The 17,385-nt window shown below is 41.1% G+C and overlaps 1 protein-coding gene across 1 annotated transcript in view; it reads left to right on the top strand.

Moving 5' to 3' along the window:
• PTPRG (protein tyrosine phosphatase receptor type G) overlaps positions 1–17,385 on the top strand; it is a 686,752-nt gene that overhangs the window by 399,210 nt on the left and 270,157 nt on the right. Inside the window, exon 4 of the mRNA XM_039910413.1 lies at positions 5,224–5,372. Within this exon, the coding sequence (XP_039766347.1) occupies positions 5,224–5,372 (149 nt within the window). The remainder of the gene's footprint in view (positions 1–5,223; positions 5,373–17,385) is intronic.

Raw genomic sequence — 17,385 nt, 5'->3', positions numbered from 1 at the left:
CCCCATTTTAAAAAGCTCTTGTGAAATTGAATCTCCTCCAGGAAGCACTCAGTTAATAACAGTGATGATGATTGTGACAGACTGTTTTACAAACATGACAGGGAGTCAAGAATCAAGCATGGAACTTTCCTCTACCTTAGTATCAAGCCCCAAATCCTTTGTGTAGGATTAAAAGTATTGAAATGTCGTGTAACTTCTACAATCCAATGATCAGGGATAAAAAAAGGATAATTTTCTGGATAATTTATGCCTGGCCTATGCAACCAAAATTTAGTGGTGGTTGAATAATCTACCACTGAATTTAATTCAATCAGGATTCTTAGCTCAAAACTCCATTTGGGGTCTATAATTTAGCCCTGACTGTCTCCACTGATGAAGTTCAGCAGTGAATTTACTAACTCTCAACCCTGGTTTTGCAGTATAGACCTGACTTAAGATCAGTCAGTCAATCAATGGTATTTACTGAGTGCTTACTGTGAGCAGAGCACTGCACTAAGTGCCACGGAGAGTGCAGTACAACAGAGATGCTAGATACGTTCCCTGTGCACCAGGAACTTATGGTCTAGTGGGGGAGAGAGACATTAAAGTAAATAAATATGTACTTAAATGCTGTGGGACTGAGGGTGGGGTGAATATCAGGTGCTTAAAGAGTTCAGATCTAAGTATGTAGGCAATAGTGTAGGGAGTAGGGTAAATGAGGGCTTAGTAGGGGAAGACCTCTTGGAGGACATGTGATTTTAGTAAAACTTTGAAAGTGGAAAGAGTCATGGTGTGTCATATATTGAAGGGGGAAGGAGTTTCAGGTTATAGATAGAAGAAGGAGGCAAGGGGTTGTTGGTTAGAGATTGAGGTACAGTGAGTAGATTGGTGCTATATGAGTGAAAAGAAATGACATGTGCGTTCTCTATTCTGTTGGGGTTCAGCAAAGTAATTTTCACTTTTAGGAAACTTTGCTCTTTGTCTTAATAGTTCCAAATAAAAAAGTTGTGCCACATTTTTCTTTTCAATGGGCTATTTGCAAGCTATTTTAATGTAGATGTTTTTGATATAAAAATGAATATATGAGGTTAATATTTAAAACTTTATATTACATAAAATAGTAACTTTCCATTGAAATGGTTTAACTGTTCAGGTCTATCTTAGCCCCCTAAGTGCTCTATATATTTATAGTGGTATAATCGATAGACCTTTACTCTTGTACATAGTACACTTCTTAAAAGTCACCTAAAACATATTTATAAGACAGATAAGTTGTATTTATCTTCTCCTGAAAAGTCATAACTGTCTATTGTGTCATCTCTGATTTGATTTCCTACACCATATTTTCCATTGTATTTCATTTCCTGTGAATGTAAAGATACTATGTTCATATGAAATACTAGTAGTGTTTTAGCCCTAGCTTCTCCAGCTAGATAAGATAGATAATTCCTTGGGTTTTCTGATTTATTACAATAGCCCATGTCCTTTTATGAACAATATCTGCTTTGAGTGTGTACTTCATCAAACATTTGTCATGATAATATTGTATTGTTCATGTCACAGAAAAGGAAGATTTATAGTACATTAAAACTGTACAGTGGAGTAATTTTATCTGTCAGCTCTCAATTCGTAGTAGTGGGGGAAGATATATTTTATGAATGAAAGTCCCATTGTTCCCTAATCATCTCATTATATCCTAATAATGATTCTATATATTAAGTGATTACTATAAACCAAGTACTATGCTAAACACTGGGATGGCTACAAAATAACCAGAATGGACATGGTTTCTGAACCCCACAGAACTCACAATATAAGAGGATTTCCAAATTCCTAGTCACAGTTTACTCCATCCCCCAAGAAGCCCTTTACAAGAATTTATTAAAAGGAAAATAATTTATGAATGTGAGTTTCTTCTCTTTTCCCTTTCCTTGCCCACCCTCTGATTGAGGGGCTGAAGAGCAGTAATTGACTAAAAGAGCACATAGTAGGAAAGGAAGACAAAGACATAGATCTGGATAATTCACAGACTGGATAATTGGCCACTGAATACCCAAGCATCCATCAAAGCTGTTATTACTGAGCATTTCTTGATTGCCAAGAATACTAATTGGCCAGTTAGCTCATGCTGTAATTTATTATTTGAACTTTAATAAATACATGTGTATACAAATCTGTTCATCAGGTTTAGAAATGACAATATTGACAGCCAGATTTTTAGTTTCATGAGTACGTGTATATGGCTAAAAGCATCACTACATGACTAACAACCCCTTCTGTGCATGTAAAAATTGCCACTCTTGCATTTGTTATCCATAGAGCCTGGCATTGTTTTTGTTTCCGTATCTTGGTGTCACCTTCTCCCCGAAGCCTCTGCTTCATGCAGTCTTCCCATTTCTGATTGCCAAATGTCAGGAAAATCTGTCATTTGGTGCTATCTCACCATGGACTTCATTGCTGATAAACCAGTTGTTTAATTTGATGTTTAGAATTGCTTGTAGGTCACCTCCTCCAAGAGGCCTTCCCAGACTGAGCTCCTCTTCCCCCTCTAATCCCTCTGCCATCCCCCCTTTACCTCTCCGCAGCTAAAGCCTCATTTTCCCCTTTTCCCTCTGCTCCTCCACCTCTCCCTTCCCATCCCCACAGCACTGTACTCGTCCGCTCAACTGTATATATTTTCGTTACCCTATTTATTTTGTTAATGAATTGTACATCGCCTTGATTCTATTTAGTTGCCATTGTTTTTACGAGATGTTCTTCCCCTTGACGCTGTTTAGTGCCATTGTTCTTGTCTGTCCGTCTCCCCCGATTAGACTGTAAGCCCGTCAAACGGCAGGGACTCTCTCTATCTGTTGCCGACTTGTTCATCCCAAGCGCTTAGTACAGTGCTCTGCACATAGTAAGCGCTCAATAAATACTATTGAATGAATGAATGAATGAATACTGAAGGCAAATGGTATCTGTGGTAGGTCCAGGTTTTACAGCTAATAAGGGAAATGTAAATAATAACATGGACAACAGTTGCATGATGTCCACAAAAATGATAATTTCCCATTTCACTTGTTGGCAGTCAACAGAACGATGATCATGTAAAAAGCCATGTGAACTAGTAAGAAATACTGTGAAATGAACAATTAGGTGAACATTTAAGACTGTACAGCCTCCTAATTATCCTTTAATTATTCATGTAAAACAAGTAAAATGACCTCTGACAGAGCCATAAATGATTTAGGTAAAATCAAATATTTATAAATTGCAACTGAATCCCACTGTGAATTTGTAACAGATGCACATAAATATGCTTTCCTACATTGATCATAATGTGAATTCTTACGTATAGAATTTATAACCGATGGAGAGCAATTTCCAGTATTCAAAAGAGTATTCAGCTCATTCATAGGTACTTTGACATTGGCAATTAAAATGAAATCTAGTCATAGTCTCTTTATTATTTTGTGCTCAATATATTGTACATAATTCAGAATAAAAATGAATATTACCTCTATGAATTTAATTAGGATAGGAAATCTTTTTGTTTTATTTTGTACCACAGTTTGCAGTCCTTCAATTGAAACTTCACCAAATATTTTTGAGATGTTGAAGAGAAACTCATTTGCATCCAGTAAAAAGATGACTTATCTGTCATGGGCTTTCAGTTTCTACTTTAATGCTGTTGTTCATAGAGAACTGCTAAAGCAAATTCAACTGTTTTAAAATTGTCAGTGTTGTGGTGCCTAGCATTTTTGGCCACCTATTTTGACCCAGGATTATACTTCGTTTTACCAGATAAAAATAGTGTCTTTAGGGATGATGCAAGGAGAATAATAATAATAGTAATCATCTGTGGTATTTAAGTGCTTACTCTTTTGCTAGGCACACTACTAAGCACTGGGGTTGGTACAAGCAAATCAGGTTGGACACGGTTCTAGTCCCATGTGAGGCTCACAGTCTTAACCCCCATTTAATAGATGTAGTAACCGAGGCACAAAGAAGTTAAGTGATTTGCCCAAGGTCACCCAGTGTAGCAAGTTAACCTAGAACCCAGGTCATTCTGACTCCCAGGCTCATGCTGTATCCTTAGGTCACACTGCTTGGTTACAAGATGAACCCCCATGTACCTATGAGAGATTGAAGTTGGAAAATTCAGTGCACAGTTAAAATGTTATGTGTGTATCATTAGCCTAAACCACAAATGGGAGAATGGGACTTTTTGAAAATAAAATGGGAAATTTTTTGTGCCTGCCACTCTCCTTTTATAAAAATTAAGAAGTCATCATCATCATTATCATCAATTAGTATTTATCAAGTGCTCACAATTTTGTTATCTGAACTAAATGTTTTTCAGACCATACACCAGCTACGGTCTATTTCCACTACAACTTTACATTCCAAGAGAGAATTTGAGTTGATGAGCAAACATAGTTTGTTCTCATTTTCATGTCTCCTAGCAGGGAGAAAAAGCCACACTCTAATGTGACTGTGGATTTTTGGTAATATATTTTACCTCTGAAATGCTTCAGATTTCTTTTCCTTTGGACCATAATTCAGATAAACCCAGAGATGACTTTTGTTGGCTACGTTTTTTTTTAAAGGGGACAATCAAGAAAGAATATCATCAAAGCATAAGTTATAAGGAAGGTTGTTGAACAAGCATTTCCCCAGAGTAGGAGTCATGAAGATGAGCTAGAAATGTATCTGAGCAGAGAAGAGAGGCAGGGAAAAGTCAATCCTTGCAGGACCAGCACTTTCTGAGTTCCTAGAAGCTGGCAGGGGATGGATGGAAGTGGTAAAATAGACTGCAGCTTTCTTCAAGTCTCTCAATGTCAGTAAACTCCCAAGTAAAGCTGTAAATGAAAGAAAGATGCCAAGTCCTATCCCTCACCCCTAGCGACACCTGCAGTTGCTATGACAGTGTATCGAATGAGTAATGGGATGAGACCTCATGGGTTTTGCTTTCTAATTAATACTCTGCCATTGATTCTTCCTGAGCAAAGGGTTTAACCTTTTGTTTTCTAATATATAAGATGGAAAGAGAAATACTGCCACATATGGTTATAGTGGAGAACTGAAAAATAATTCTAGAAGAATATGCCAATAGATAGGGCCCAGTGATTTGTACCTTACTCTTTCATAAGATTAAAAAGCCCCAACAATAGTGTGATTATGAACTTGAATAGCAGCAACAGAGACGAGGAAAATGTGGTGTAGGAATCTTATTTTATTCATTTTTTTTCTTTCTTGCAGTTGCTATTCTCCTGAAGGATAACTATTTCATCAGTGGTGCAGGTCTGCCAGGCCGATTCAAAGCAGAAAAGATTGAGTTCCATTGGGGCCAAAACAATGGATCAGCTGGCTCTGAGCACAGCATCGATGGGAGAAGGTACCCTGTTGAGGTAAGATTTAGAATAAAAAGCCAAAGCTAAATCAGTGCAATTTTGTTGTTGTTTTCTAGGGGGAAAAAAAAGCTGTCTACCCTGCCAAGCATCTAGAAAAACATTGCATTTGAGGGTGCCTTGGCACTGAAAGCCTTGTTTCAATCTTTTAGACTGTGAGCCCATTGTTGGGCAGGGATTGTCTCCATCTGTTGCCAAATTGTATGTTCCAAGCGCTTAGTACAGTGCTCCGCACACAGTAAGCACTCAATAAATATGATTGAATGAATTGAAAATAATTATTTTGGAGCATATTTCATTCACAAAGATGTCTTCACTTTAGACTCTAAACTTCTTATGGGCAGGAAATATGTCTACCAACTCTATTATTCTGTACTCTCCCAAGTGCTTAGTACAGTGCTATGCATACTGTAAGCACTCAGTAAATATGATTGAATGATTAGAAAGTGCTGGTAACATCTTGAGAAGAGTTCTTATTTGAACCTCACCACTAAATTGAGGAAATCCTCCAGAGCATGTTAACCTAAAATGGCAAAATTCTGATTTTCTAAATTGTTTTCCTTCACTATCACAGAAGCTTTCAATACATGTTCTGGATGTACTGTAGGTTGAAGCTTTGGGCCCTAATCAATATACCATTGTCCCTACCTTAGGATTTCCATATTAACGGCCCTTAAATGAATGAATAATCCTAAACTCAGGTTTTTTTGTTTCATTCTCTCCACCCAAGGCATGAATCTTCCTGGCTCTATAGTTTAACCCTAGAACTTGTATGATTTAACTAATAGTGCCTTCTGCAAGAGAACACACATTCACACCTAGTTAGAGTTCAAGTGAATTGTAGTATCTAATTCCAAGTGGCTGTTGAGCCACTTAGTTATTCCCCACTTAGACATTGATATCAAAGGGGACTATGCACCTTCTAGGAATGCAATTTACAGCAGTTGCTTTTCCCCAATTTGAGATTTTCTTAGGTATGGTACAAGTCAAATATTGAAGGTAAGCTTGGGGGTGCTGTGGATTCAAATTTGGAACATATAATTGCCATATCTATTGAAAATTCATTTGAAGATGCAGACAAATAAATCTGCCATAGCTATGAAATATATCTGAAAACATACTGTAGTTGCAATTTGATATTTTGCTGAAGATGCCCCCCAAATCTAATCTAATTGGAAATGTCAGATATAAGAAATGGATTTTTTGTTGACAAAATTATTTGTTTTTCTATTTTTATAAATCTTGTATCAGAATGGCTAAATTCAGTTCCTTCACTGAAACCCATCTGGATAGCTTTGTGATTTACATGTTGAATTACCTCGTGAAATATGTGGTTTACCTTTTGTTTCAGAATTCAAATGCAAGTCAAACCAATCAAATGTATTTAATTTAGACATGGTTGAATAAAGATGGTTCTCTGCCTTAAGTGTAGTCAGTGGTTTTTTTGCTTGAAACTAATTGATTCCTTTTCTTTCATGAGCTATTTCTAAAAGTTTTTTCCTTAATAGAATTTCAACAGCACTTCTTTGATGCCTTTATTTCACTGTACTAATTGTTTTGCCAGTATAAAATTAGAATAGGGATTTAAATTATGGCATAATCATTGAGAGTGGTATATATTTATGATCTAACTTTTAAGGAGTGTGTTCAACTACCTGTTCATATTTTTAACATTTATAGATTATGTGGAAGCATAGGAAGAACCTGTTGAAATTATATTCCAGAGTCTTGTTCAGTTTAAAATATAATGTCCTAAACTGTAAGAACACTTACAGCGTGGTTAGGAGAAGCAGCGTGGCTTAGTAGAAAGAGCCCGGGCTTGGGAGCCAGAGGTCGTGAGTTCTAATTCCGACTCTGCCACTTGCCAGCTGTGTGACTTTGGCCAAGTCACTTAACTTCTCTGTGCCTGTTACCTCATCTGTAAAATGGAGATTAAGACTGTGAGCACCATATGGGACAACCTGATTACCTTGTATCTATCCCAGCGCTTAGAACAGTGCTTGACACATAGTAAGTGTTTAACAAATACCATCACCACCTCCAATGACCAACCAACTTCTTTCCTTTAAGATAATTATTTAGATATTCAGCCTCCACTGAGGTCAGATGGATCAACCAGCAGGTGATCCTCACTTTTTACGGGGAAAATGAGTTAGTCCCAAAATAAGGAAAATAGTCAAGCAGATAATTGTTTAAAACCAAATTCTTAAACATCATGCATTCTTCCAAAGGAGTGCATGTAGAAGAAAGAAAATGAAATTAAAAATTAATAAAGGAGGTATGGAGCTGTACACTTCTGGAGTAACATTATAATAACCCCACTCCTCTCTCTGAACGATTATCTAACTCCTGCTTCCACGGCTTCAGTGCCTCATCTGCACTCCTTACAGTGTAAAAATCCCATGTTGTCTTCCAAACCCCCGCCACATGATTCAGATGGCCTAAGAGCATGACAAGGCTTTAGTTAGAGCAAAACCAATCAGTCATTTATTGAGCCCTTACCGTGTGCAGAGCACTGCACTAAGTGTTTAGGAGAGTGCAATACAACAGAGACATAGACATGTTTCCTGCCCTCAATGAGTTTACAGTCTAGATTATGGTTAGTCAGTCAGTCATTTTTATTGAACGCTTACTGTGTGCAGAGCACTATACTGAATGCTTGGGAGAGTACAATAAAACAATATAACAGACACATTCCATGGCCACAACAAGCTTTTTATGGGGCCGAGGGAGGGATGTCTAAAAGGCTCAAATCCAAGTGCAAAGGTGTTGTAGGAAGGGAGTGGGAGAAGAGGAAATGCGGGCCTAATCAGGGAAGACCTCTTGGAGGTGATGTTCTTTGAATGTGAGAAGACTGATCATCTGATGGAGATGATGAATATGAAGGGGGAGGGAGTTCGAGGCCAGAGGCAGGATGTGGGCGGGAGGACAGAAGGGAGATAGATGAGATTGAGATACAGTGAGTAGGTTGGCATTAGAGGAGCCAAGTGTGTGGGCTGGGTTGTGGTAGGAAAGCACAAAGTAAGGTAAAGTAAGAGGGGCCAAGGTGTGATTGATCCTCTTGTAAGGAGTTTGTTTGATGTGGAAGTGGATGGGCAACCACTGGAGGTTCTTGAGGAGTGGGGAAACATGGACTGAACTTACAAAGGCAGTGAAGAAGCAGTGTGGCCTAGCAGAAAGAGCATAAATCTGGTAGAGGATGCATTCAATCGTATTTATTGAGCACTTACTGTGTGCAGAATACTGTACTAAGCGCTTGGAAAGTACAATTTAGCAATAAAGAATGATAATCCTTGCCCACACCAGGTTTATGTGAGTCCTAATCCTGGCTCTGCCACTTGTGTGCTGTGTGACCTTGGGCAAATCACTTAACTTCTTTGTTCTTCAGTTATCTAATCTGTAAAATGAGAATTAAGACGGTGAGCCTGATGTGGGACATGGACTAGCTGATTAGTAATTACCCAAATGCTTAGTACAGTACCTGGAACATAGTAAGCGCTTAAATGCCAATTAAAAAAAAAAAGGCAAGTCTTTCTTGGGGCCACCAAGGTGGAGGGTCAAAATGAAAACTACCCTTGGAGAAAACCCCAGTGCTGCATTCTTTTCTAGGTTTAGGCTCTTCTGTATATCTGATTGACACCATCCTTCACATCTCACAAGCCGGTAACATTAGTGTTATCCTTGACTCCTGTCTCTCATTCACCCCACATATCCAATCCGTTACCAGATCCTTCACAACATCGCCAAGCTCCATCCTTTCCTCTTTATCCAAATGGTTACCACGTTAGTACAATCACTCATCCTATCCTGACTGGATTACTACATCAGCCTCCTTTCTGACCTCCTAACCTCCTGCCTCTCTCCACTCCAGTCCATGCTTCACTCTGCTGCCTGGATTATCTTTCTATAGAAATGCTCAGGGCATGTCACCACCCTCCTCAAAAATCTCCAGTGGTTGCCTATCCACCTTCGTATTAAACAAAAACTCCTCACTATTTGCTTTAAAGCTCTCCATCACTTTGCCCCCTCCTACCTCGCCTCCCTTCTCTCCTTCTACATCCCAACCCACACACTTAGCTCCTCTGGTACAAACCTCACTGTGCCTCGATCTTGCTTGTCTCGACGCTGACCCCTGGCCCACATCCTTCCTCTGGTCTAGAATGCCCTCCCTCTTCAAATCCGCCAGACAATTTCTCTCTCCCTCTCTTCCTCCCCCCTGCACCCACCCCGCTCCCCCTTCAAAGCCCTGCTGAAGGCGCATCTCCTCCAAGAGACCTTCCCAGATTAAGCCCCCATTTTCCTCAGCTCCCCTCCCTTCCTCATTACCTAGACTTGCTCCCTCTTTCCCCTTTCCCTGCCCCACAACACTTATATATATATATATACATATATATATATAATATATCTATTATATATATAATGTATATATCTATAATTCTATTTATATTGATGCCTGTTTACTTGTTTTGATGTCTGTCTCCCCCACTTCCCCCACTCCCTCCCACCCCCCAGACTGTAAGCCCAGTGTGGGCAGGGCTTGTCTCTATTGCTGAATTGTACTTTCCAGGTGCTTAGTACGGTGCTGTGCACACAGTAAATGTTCAATAAATATGATTGAATGAATTAATTAATTTTGTATCAATAGCCCCAAAAGATGAATAGCCTCACCTGGTTCTCCATGCAACAAGCAGCAGCTAAAATACCAAGTAGCAGATCAAATAACTTTGCTTTCTTAGTGTGTAAGTTTTAATAATATTTCATGCAGCACTAATGTGAGAAGCCTCTGGGTAAAACCTTTGAGAACTGCATTTAAATCTGGGTTCATTGCATGCTTGTCTGAGGTAATTGAAATCCTGTTTACTACAATAACAAATTTTGTAGGAACAGTTGATTCAGACTTATTGGCTCCCTTTGAGTTGAAGTCTTCAATAATTTTAAATGATCCAAATTGATTTTTGTTTGCCCTTCCAAACAGTTCACAGGAGATTCGTTTTAATTCTATTTGGAGAATCTCTGCAAAACAATAGAAGCCAAGCTCTCCCAACAGATCCTGCTGGCTACAAGTCTTTCTCTTTCGTCACCTGTGACAACCTTTCCCAGAGTCCTAAGTGCTACTGAGGAGATGACGGGAGTTTACAATTAATGACTTGAAGTAAAGAACCTGTTTTATTGAAGAATGCTTCTTCCTTTACTAGTGAAATATTTAAATTCCATCTGTCCTCTCTTTTAAGTGTATGCATGGTGTAATTAAGAGGAACATTTGAAGGTAACATGGCATTCATAGTAGGTTCAGTGAGGGAGTTAATGAATTAATTCAGAAAAGTAGAAATAGCCTCTGTCCCTAGAGTGGACAATTTTATAATATTTTATGGACCCCAACTTTTAATGTCCTTAGTTGTATGCTCTATAGTGGGCCTGTTAAATTTTACTAGCTGATTGAAATGTTTGACAAATCACAGTCTTATAGGGAATAATTCAATCAATCGATGGTATTGAGTGCCCATTATATGCAGAGCACTGTGCTAAGTGCTTGGGAAAGCACAAGACAATAGAGTTGGTAAACAGGATCCCTGCCCTCGGTAAGCTTACAGTCTGTAAGGCGGATTTCCCCAGAGTGGTTAATCAGGGCTCAATGTAAACACCCTTGCCCTGTAAACACCAGACATAAACCAGAGATTCCCTGGATAGAAATTTCTTTGGATTGTGAGACTGAGGATTGAGTACCCTTAGAAAGTTGTTTAATCAAATGCCAGGAGGGGATGGGGTGGGGGTAGATCGACAGACACATTATGGCAATGAATGAGAATGAACGACTTGGTGATAGGTTTGAAGGAAAATCCAATCATTTTCTAATGCGTTCCTCTGAGCTGAGTCAAAAGCCCTGGAATCAACAACTTATGGTTGCATGCTCTCATTTATACAAAATAAAACTTCCCATAATCTACTACGTGAATGGCTAATGAAAGATATAGGAAAGAAACCAAGGAAATTATTTCCTCAATTAATCAAGTCCAGGTCATTTTTGCATTTTGGAGCCAGCACTACATGTTTTGCTGAAGGGAGACATTTTCCATTGACTTGAACAGCAAATGGAGATTCTTCAACTGCTTAGATACCCTAGTTGCTGAGGATAGATTTCTTTTGTGGAATTTAACAGAATTTCTTCACATAGCAGGTGGTAAGCTTCCGTCCCCTCCACTCTACCGAGACTGCTCTCGCTAAGGTCACCCATGACCTCCTTCTTGCCAAATCCAATGGCTCCTACTCCATTCTAATCCTCCTTGATCTCTCAGCTGCCTTTGACACTGTCGACCATCCCCTTCTCCTCCACACCTTATCTCACCTTGGCTTCACGGTCTCTGTCCTCTCCTGGTTCTCCTCTTATCTCTCTGGCTGGTCATTCTCGGTCTCCTTCGCAGGCTCCTCCTCCCCCTCCCATCCTCTAACTGTTGAAGTTCTTCAAGGGTCAGTTCTTGGCCCTCTTCTGTTCTCCATTTACACTTACTTCCTTGGTGAACTCATCTGCTCTCACGGCTTCAACTACCATTTCTACGCAGGTGACACACAGATCTACATCTCTGCCCCTGTCCTCTCCCCCTCCCTTCAGGCTCATATCTCCTCCTGCCTCCAGGACGTCTCCACCTAAAACTCAACATGACCAAAACTGAGCTCCTCATCTTCCCTCCCAAGCCCGGTCCTCTCCCAAACTTCCATATCACGGTGGATGGTACGACCATCCTTCCCGTCTCTCAGGCCCGCAACCTTGGTGTCATCTTTGACTCGCTCTCTCGTTCACCCCACACATCTGATCCGTTACCAAGACCTGCCGGTCTCACCTTTATAATATAGCCAAGATCCACCCTTTCCTCTTCACCCACACGGCTACCTTACTATTACAGGCTCTCGTAATATCCCGGCTAGATTACTGTGTCAGCCTCCTCTCTGATCTCCCTTCCTCCTCTCTCTCCCTGCTCCAGTCTATTCTTCACTCCACTGCCCGGCTCATCTTCCTGCAGAAACGCTCTGGGCATGTCACTCCCCTTCTTAAAAACCTCCACTGGTTGCCTATCAACCTCCGCACAAAACTAAAACTTCTCACTCTAGGCTTCAAGGCTCTCCATCACCTTGCCCCTTCCTACTTCTCCTCCCTTCTCTCTTTCTACTGCCCACCCCGCACGCTCCGCTCCTCTGCTGCCTACCTCCTCACTGTCCCTCGGTCTCGCCTATCCCGCCGTCGATCCCTGGGCCACATCCTCCCCCGGTCCTGGAATGCCCTCCCTCCTCACCTCCGCCAAACTAATTCTCTTCCCCTCTTCAAATCCCCACTTAAAGCTCACCTCCTCCAAGAGGCCTTCCCAGACTAAGCTCCCCCCTTTTCCCTCTGCTCCCTCTACCCCTCCTTCATCTCTCCACAGCTAAACCCTCTTCTCCCCCCGCTCCTTCCCCTCTCCCGTCCCATCCCCTCAGCAATATACTCGTCTGCTCAACTGTATATATCTTCATCACCCTATTTATTTTGTTTAATGAGATGTAAATCATCCTGATTCTATTTATTTGCTATTGTTTTAATGAGATGTTCTTCCCCTTGACTCTATTTATTGCCATTGTTCCTGTCTGTTTGTCTCCCCCAATTAGACTGTAAGCCCGTCAAAGGGCAGGGACTGTCTCTATCTGTTGCCGATTTGTACATTCCAAGCGCTTAGTACAGTGCTCTGCACATAGCGCTCAATAAATACTATTGAATGAATGAGTAAGTATATGGAATTTACCACAGAAAGATGCATAGACAGAACATAGCAATAGGTTCAAAGAAGGATTTAGATAATAGGTCTACCATAGTTTATTAATAATAATGGCATTTGTTAAGCGCTTACTATGTGCCAAGCACTGTTCTAAGCACTGGGGGAATACAAGGTAATCAGGTTGTCTAACATGGGGCTCACAGTCTTTTAAGATGAGGTAAAAGAGGCACAGAGAAGTTAAGTGACTTACCTAAAGTCACACAGCTGGCAAGTGGCAGAGCCGAGATTAGAGCTCATGACCTCTGACTCCCAAGCCCGGGCTCTGTCCACTGAGCCACGCTGCTTCTCCAAGCAGCTTATTAGAGGAAGAGTTATTGGGAAAATATAAGGATGGTAAAAATGCTGTTAAGGGAGAAAAACAGGGTTGTTAGAAGGCACAAAAAGAATTGAGACAGATTCATGGATGGCAGATCCATGATTGGTTATGGGACAAGTAAGATATGGTACATCCATAACAATGAGGGAGGATATCAGAGGTCAACAATCACACTGTCCCTCCACATGTCCTTTGGTGCCACTACCAGGGAATCCACTGTATGGACTGGATCAACCATTGGGCTGACACAGTATGGGAGGACAAGGAGGAGCAGCATTTATTTTAGTACACTGTATGAAGTACGTGGCAACAATAGTAATAATTGTGGGTTTTACATGCTAAACATTTGGGTAGATACACTATCCCAGGTGAGGATGAGTGAGTACATAAGTGCTACAGATGACTGACAGATTCACATGTCTTGTAATTCTGGGAATTAATTGGGAAGGCTTATTGGAGGAGATGGGATTTCAGGAGGGCTTTGAATGTGGGAGGGATGTGTACTCTTTTGGATTTAGGGAGGGAGCAGGGGTAGGAAAAGCCCTGGACCTGCTCTTTTGGATATGAAAACTTATTGGCAGCAGCAACAGCAGTCTGGAGAGACATAACAGTGTCCAGCAGGCAGAGATAGAAATAAGACAATGGATGGGAGTTGGTAATGGACTGGATTCACACAGACCTCCTCTTTGGAGGCCCTCAAGGGACTGAGCCTCACTGGGGAAGATAGCTGAAGGGCCACACCATATGATACCTCTTAAACACAAGGGCCCCCCTTCCCCCCCCCCAACTCCTTTTCCATGAGGTTGGGTGGGATGATGGGGTGGGGGCAGTCTCCCTGCTCCACTGAAAACTCACCTCCTCCAGGAGGCCTTCCCAGACTAGGCCCCCCTTTTCCTCTGCTCCCCCTTCCTGCCCCATCGCCCAGATTCACTCCCTTTGCTCTACCCCCCTCCCTGCCCCCCAGCACTAGCATATATATGTACATATTTATACTTATAATTCTATTTTTATTAATGATCTGTATATATCTATAATTCTATTTATAATGATTTACTTGTTTTGTTGTCTGTCTCCCTCCTTCTAGACTGTGAGCCCATTGTGGGCAGGGATTGTCTCTATTTGTTGCTGAATTGTACTTCCCCAGCGCTTAGTACAGTGCCCAGCCTCCAGCACCACATGTAACCTATTAGACTAGTTTCTCATTTCAGCACTGAGAGTGAGGGAGTTCCAAGCTGTGTGTGGCAACATTTTGAGATGAAGGAATGAAGGTGGGACAGTTAAGAATCATAGGGTAGTGGATAGAGAATGGGTCTGGGAGTCAGAAGGTCATAGGTTCTAATCCCAGCTCTTCTACTTGTCTGCTGTGTGACCTTGGGCAAATCACTTCTCTGTGCCTCAGTTACCTCATCTGTAAAATGGGAATCGAGACTGTGAGCCCTACGTGGGACAGGGACTGTGTCCAAGTCGATTTGCTTGTATCTACCCCAATGCTTAGAACAGTGCCTGGTACATAGTAAGCACTTCACAAATATCGTTATCATCATCATAAACAGTTAAAAACCCAGCAGAAGAGAGCTGATAAGTAAAGGCGATAAATTGGTGGAGACCTTTGCAGCAGAATGTGAGGAGTTTTTACTTAAGGAGGAACTTAGCTAGCGAGATAAAGTGTGGCTTAGCAGAAAGAGCATGGGCCTGGGAGTCGGAGGACCTGTGTTCTAATGCCACCCTGCCACTTGCCTGTTGTGTGACCTCCTGCAAGTCACTTAACTTCTTGGGGCCTCAGTTTCCTCACTGGTAGAATAGGGACTTGGCACCTGTTCTCCTTCCCACTTAGACTGTGAGTCCCATAAGGGACAGGAACTATGTCCAGCTTCATTATCTAACCCAGAAGTTAGTATAGACCTTGGCACATAGTAAGCACTTAACAAATGCCATAAATATGATTAGTGAAAGATTTTGATAGGAGAGACATGGGCTGATCAAAGCATCAATAAAATTATTTGTACACCTTGGAAGAGGAAGACCAGTGAGGGGGGCTTGATTAAATAACCTAATTGTGATATAACTGGTGCTTATACCAGGGCAGTAGCTTCTTTGTGGGAGGGAAGGGACAAATTTAAGAGATGTGTAGGAAGAACCAGCAGGATCTGGCAGTAGATTGAGTATGAGAATTGAAAAACAGCGAGGAGTCAAGGATGACATCAAGATTGTGTGCTTCCAGAACTGGGAGTTTTGTGATGATTTTGACTGAAGTGAAAAACTTAGCAGTGGGTTTAGGGGGAATAATGAGTAGCTCTGCTTTAGACATTTTGATTTTGAGGTGCCGGAGGAACATTCAAGTGGCTATGGCCAGGGGGCAATAGGAGATGTGATATTGCATGTTGAATGCTCAGAAGGGTAGATTTGGGAAGCACTGGCAAATGATGAGCTCCCTGAGAGAGTGAGTCTAAGATGTGAAGAAAATGGAACCCAAAACAAAGCCTTGCAGAGCATCCACAGTAAGAGGCTGGAAGATCTAGGGGTAGCCAGTGAGCAAAACTGGATAAGAGTGATCAGACAGGTAAGAGGAGAATCAGATTAGTGCCATGTCAGTAAAATTGAGGCCTGGTAGTATTTCGAGGAGGGAGAGAGTAGTCCACAGTATCAATGGTAGTATGGCATTTCTTAAGATGCTAATTAAACTCTTTTGGTTGAAAATCAGGGCAATGGATAGATAGACAATAAACTGTCAGCCTCTCAAGGACAAGGATTGCATCTTTTATTTCTTTTCCCAGTTGTGCCACTAGCTGGCTGTATGACTTTGGACAAATCATTTAACTTCTCTGTACCTTAGTTTCATCATCTGTAAAATGGGATATTGTTGTTTCAAAGATAAACTGAGATAATTAATGTCAAACCACTTTGGGGAAAAAAACAGTATACAGCTGCAAGATATTAGTTTTTATTTAATCTTCAGGGTGCTCCATGTCCCTGCTACAGTTCTCTGCATACACTAGGCACTCAGCAAATGCAACTGGTGATAAGGGACACCAAGCTAAGTTTATTGGCCTTCTCCTAAGGCCACATCCCTCCTGAGAGCCCTTCCCTTTAAGCCCTGTTTTCTCAATTCCCTCTCCCTTTATGCATTACCTATGCACTTAGATCGCTACCCTTTGAGCACTTAATAATAATAATAATAATGGTATTTGTTAAGTGCTTACTGTGTGCCAAGCACTGTTCTAAGCACTGAGGTAGATAGAAGGTAGTTTGTCCCACGTGGGGCTCACAGTCTTAATCCCCATTTTACAGATGATGTAAGTGAGGCACAGAGACGTTAAGTGGCTTGCCCAAGGTCACACAGCACCTTGGCAAAAGTGGCAAAATGGGGATTAGAACTCATGTTCTCTGACTCCCAAGCCCGTGCTCTTTCCACTAAGCTACACTGCTTCTTATTCATCCCACCCTCAGCCTCACAGAAATGATGTATATATCTGTTGTTTATGTTAATGTCTGTCTCCCCTTCTAGACTGTGAAGCTCTTTATGGGCAGGGAAAGTATCTACCAACTCTGGACTCTCCCAAGCACTAAATACAGTGCACATGGTATGTGGTCAAATACCATTGATTGACTGAGTGAGTGCAAGAGCAGCATTCTAGAATATCTTTATTCCCAGTCCCAGAATGCTAGGAAACCTAAACTGAGTATGTATTCTCCCTATTGCATGTTGAAAGAAAGCAAATACAATTCCATTTGTGTCCAGTAGGATAATGAGTTAAGGCAGTTCCAGTTTGAAAATTGCCTAGGGCAACCCACAAAACCCAGAATTGTTTTGCCTAAGATGGCAGGTGTGGTCAGTCTATTTAAAGGTCTCTCAAAATATTTAGATGGGTTTTCTAAGTGCTACATGTACCTCTTT

Source organism: Ornithorhynchus anatinus, chromosome X1 (genome assembly GCF_004115215.2).
Source record: "Ornithorhynchus anatinus isolate Pmale09 chromosome X1, mOrnAna1.pri.v4, whole genome shotgun sequence".
Lineage (NCBI taxonomy): Eukaryota > Metazoa > Chordata > Mammalia > Monotremata > Ornithorhynchidae > Ornithorhynchus > Ornithorhynchus anatinus.
This window is presented reverse-complemented; position numbering and strand designations above follow the sequence as displayed.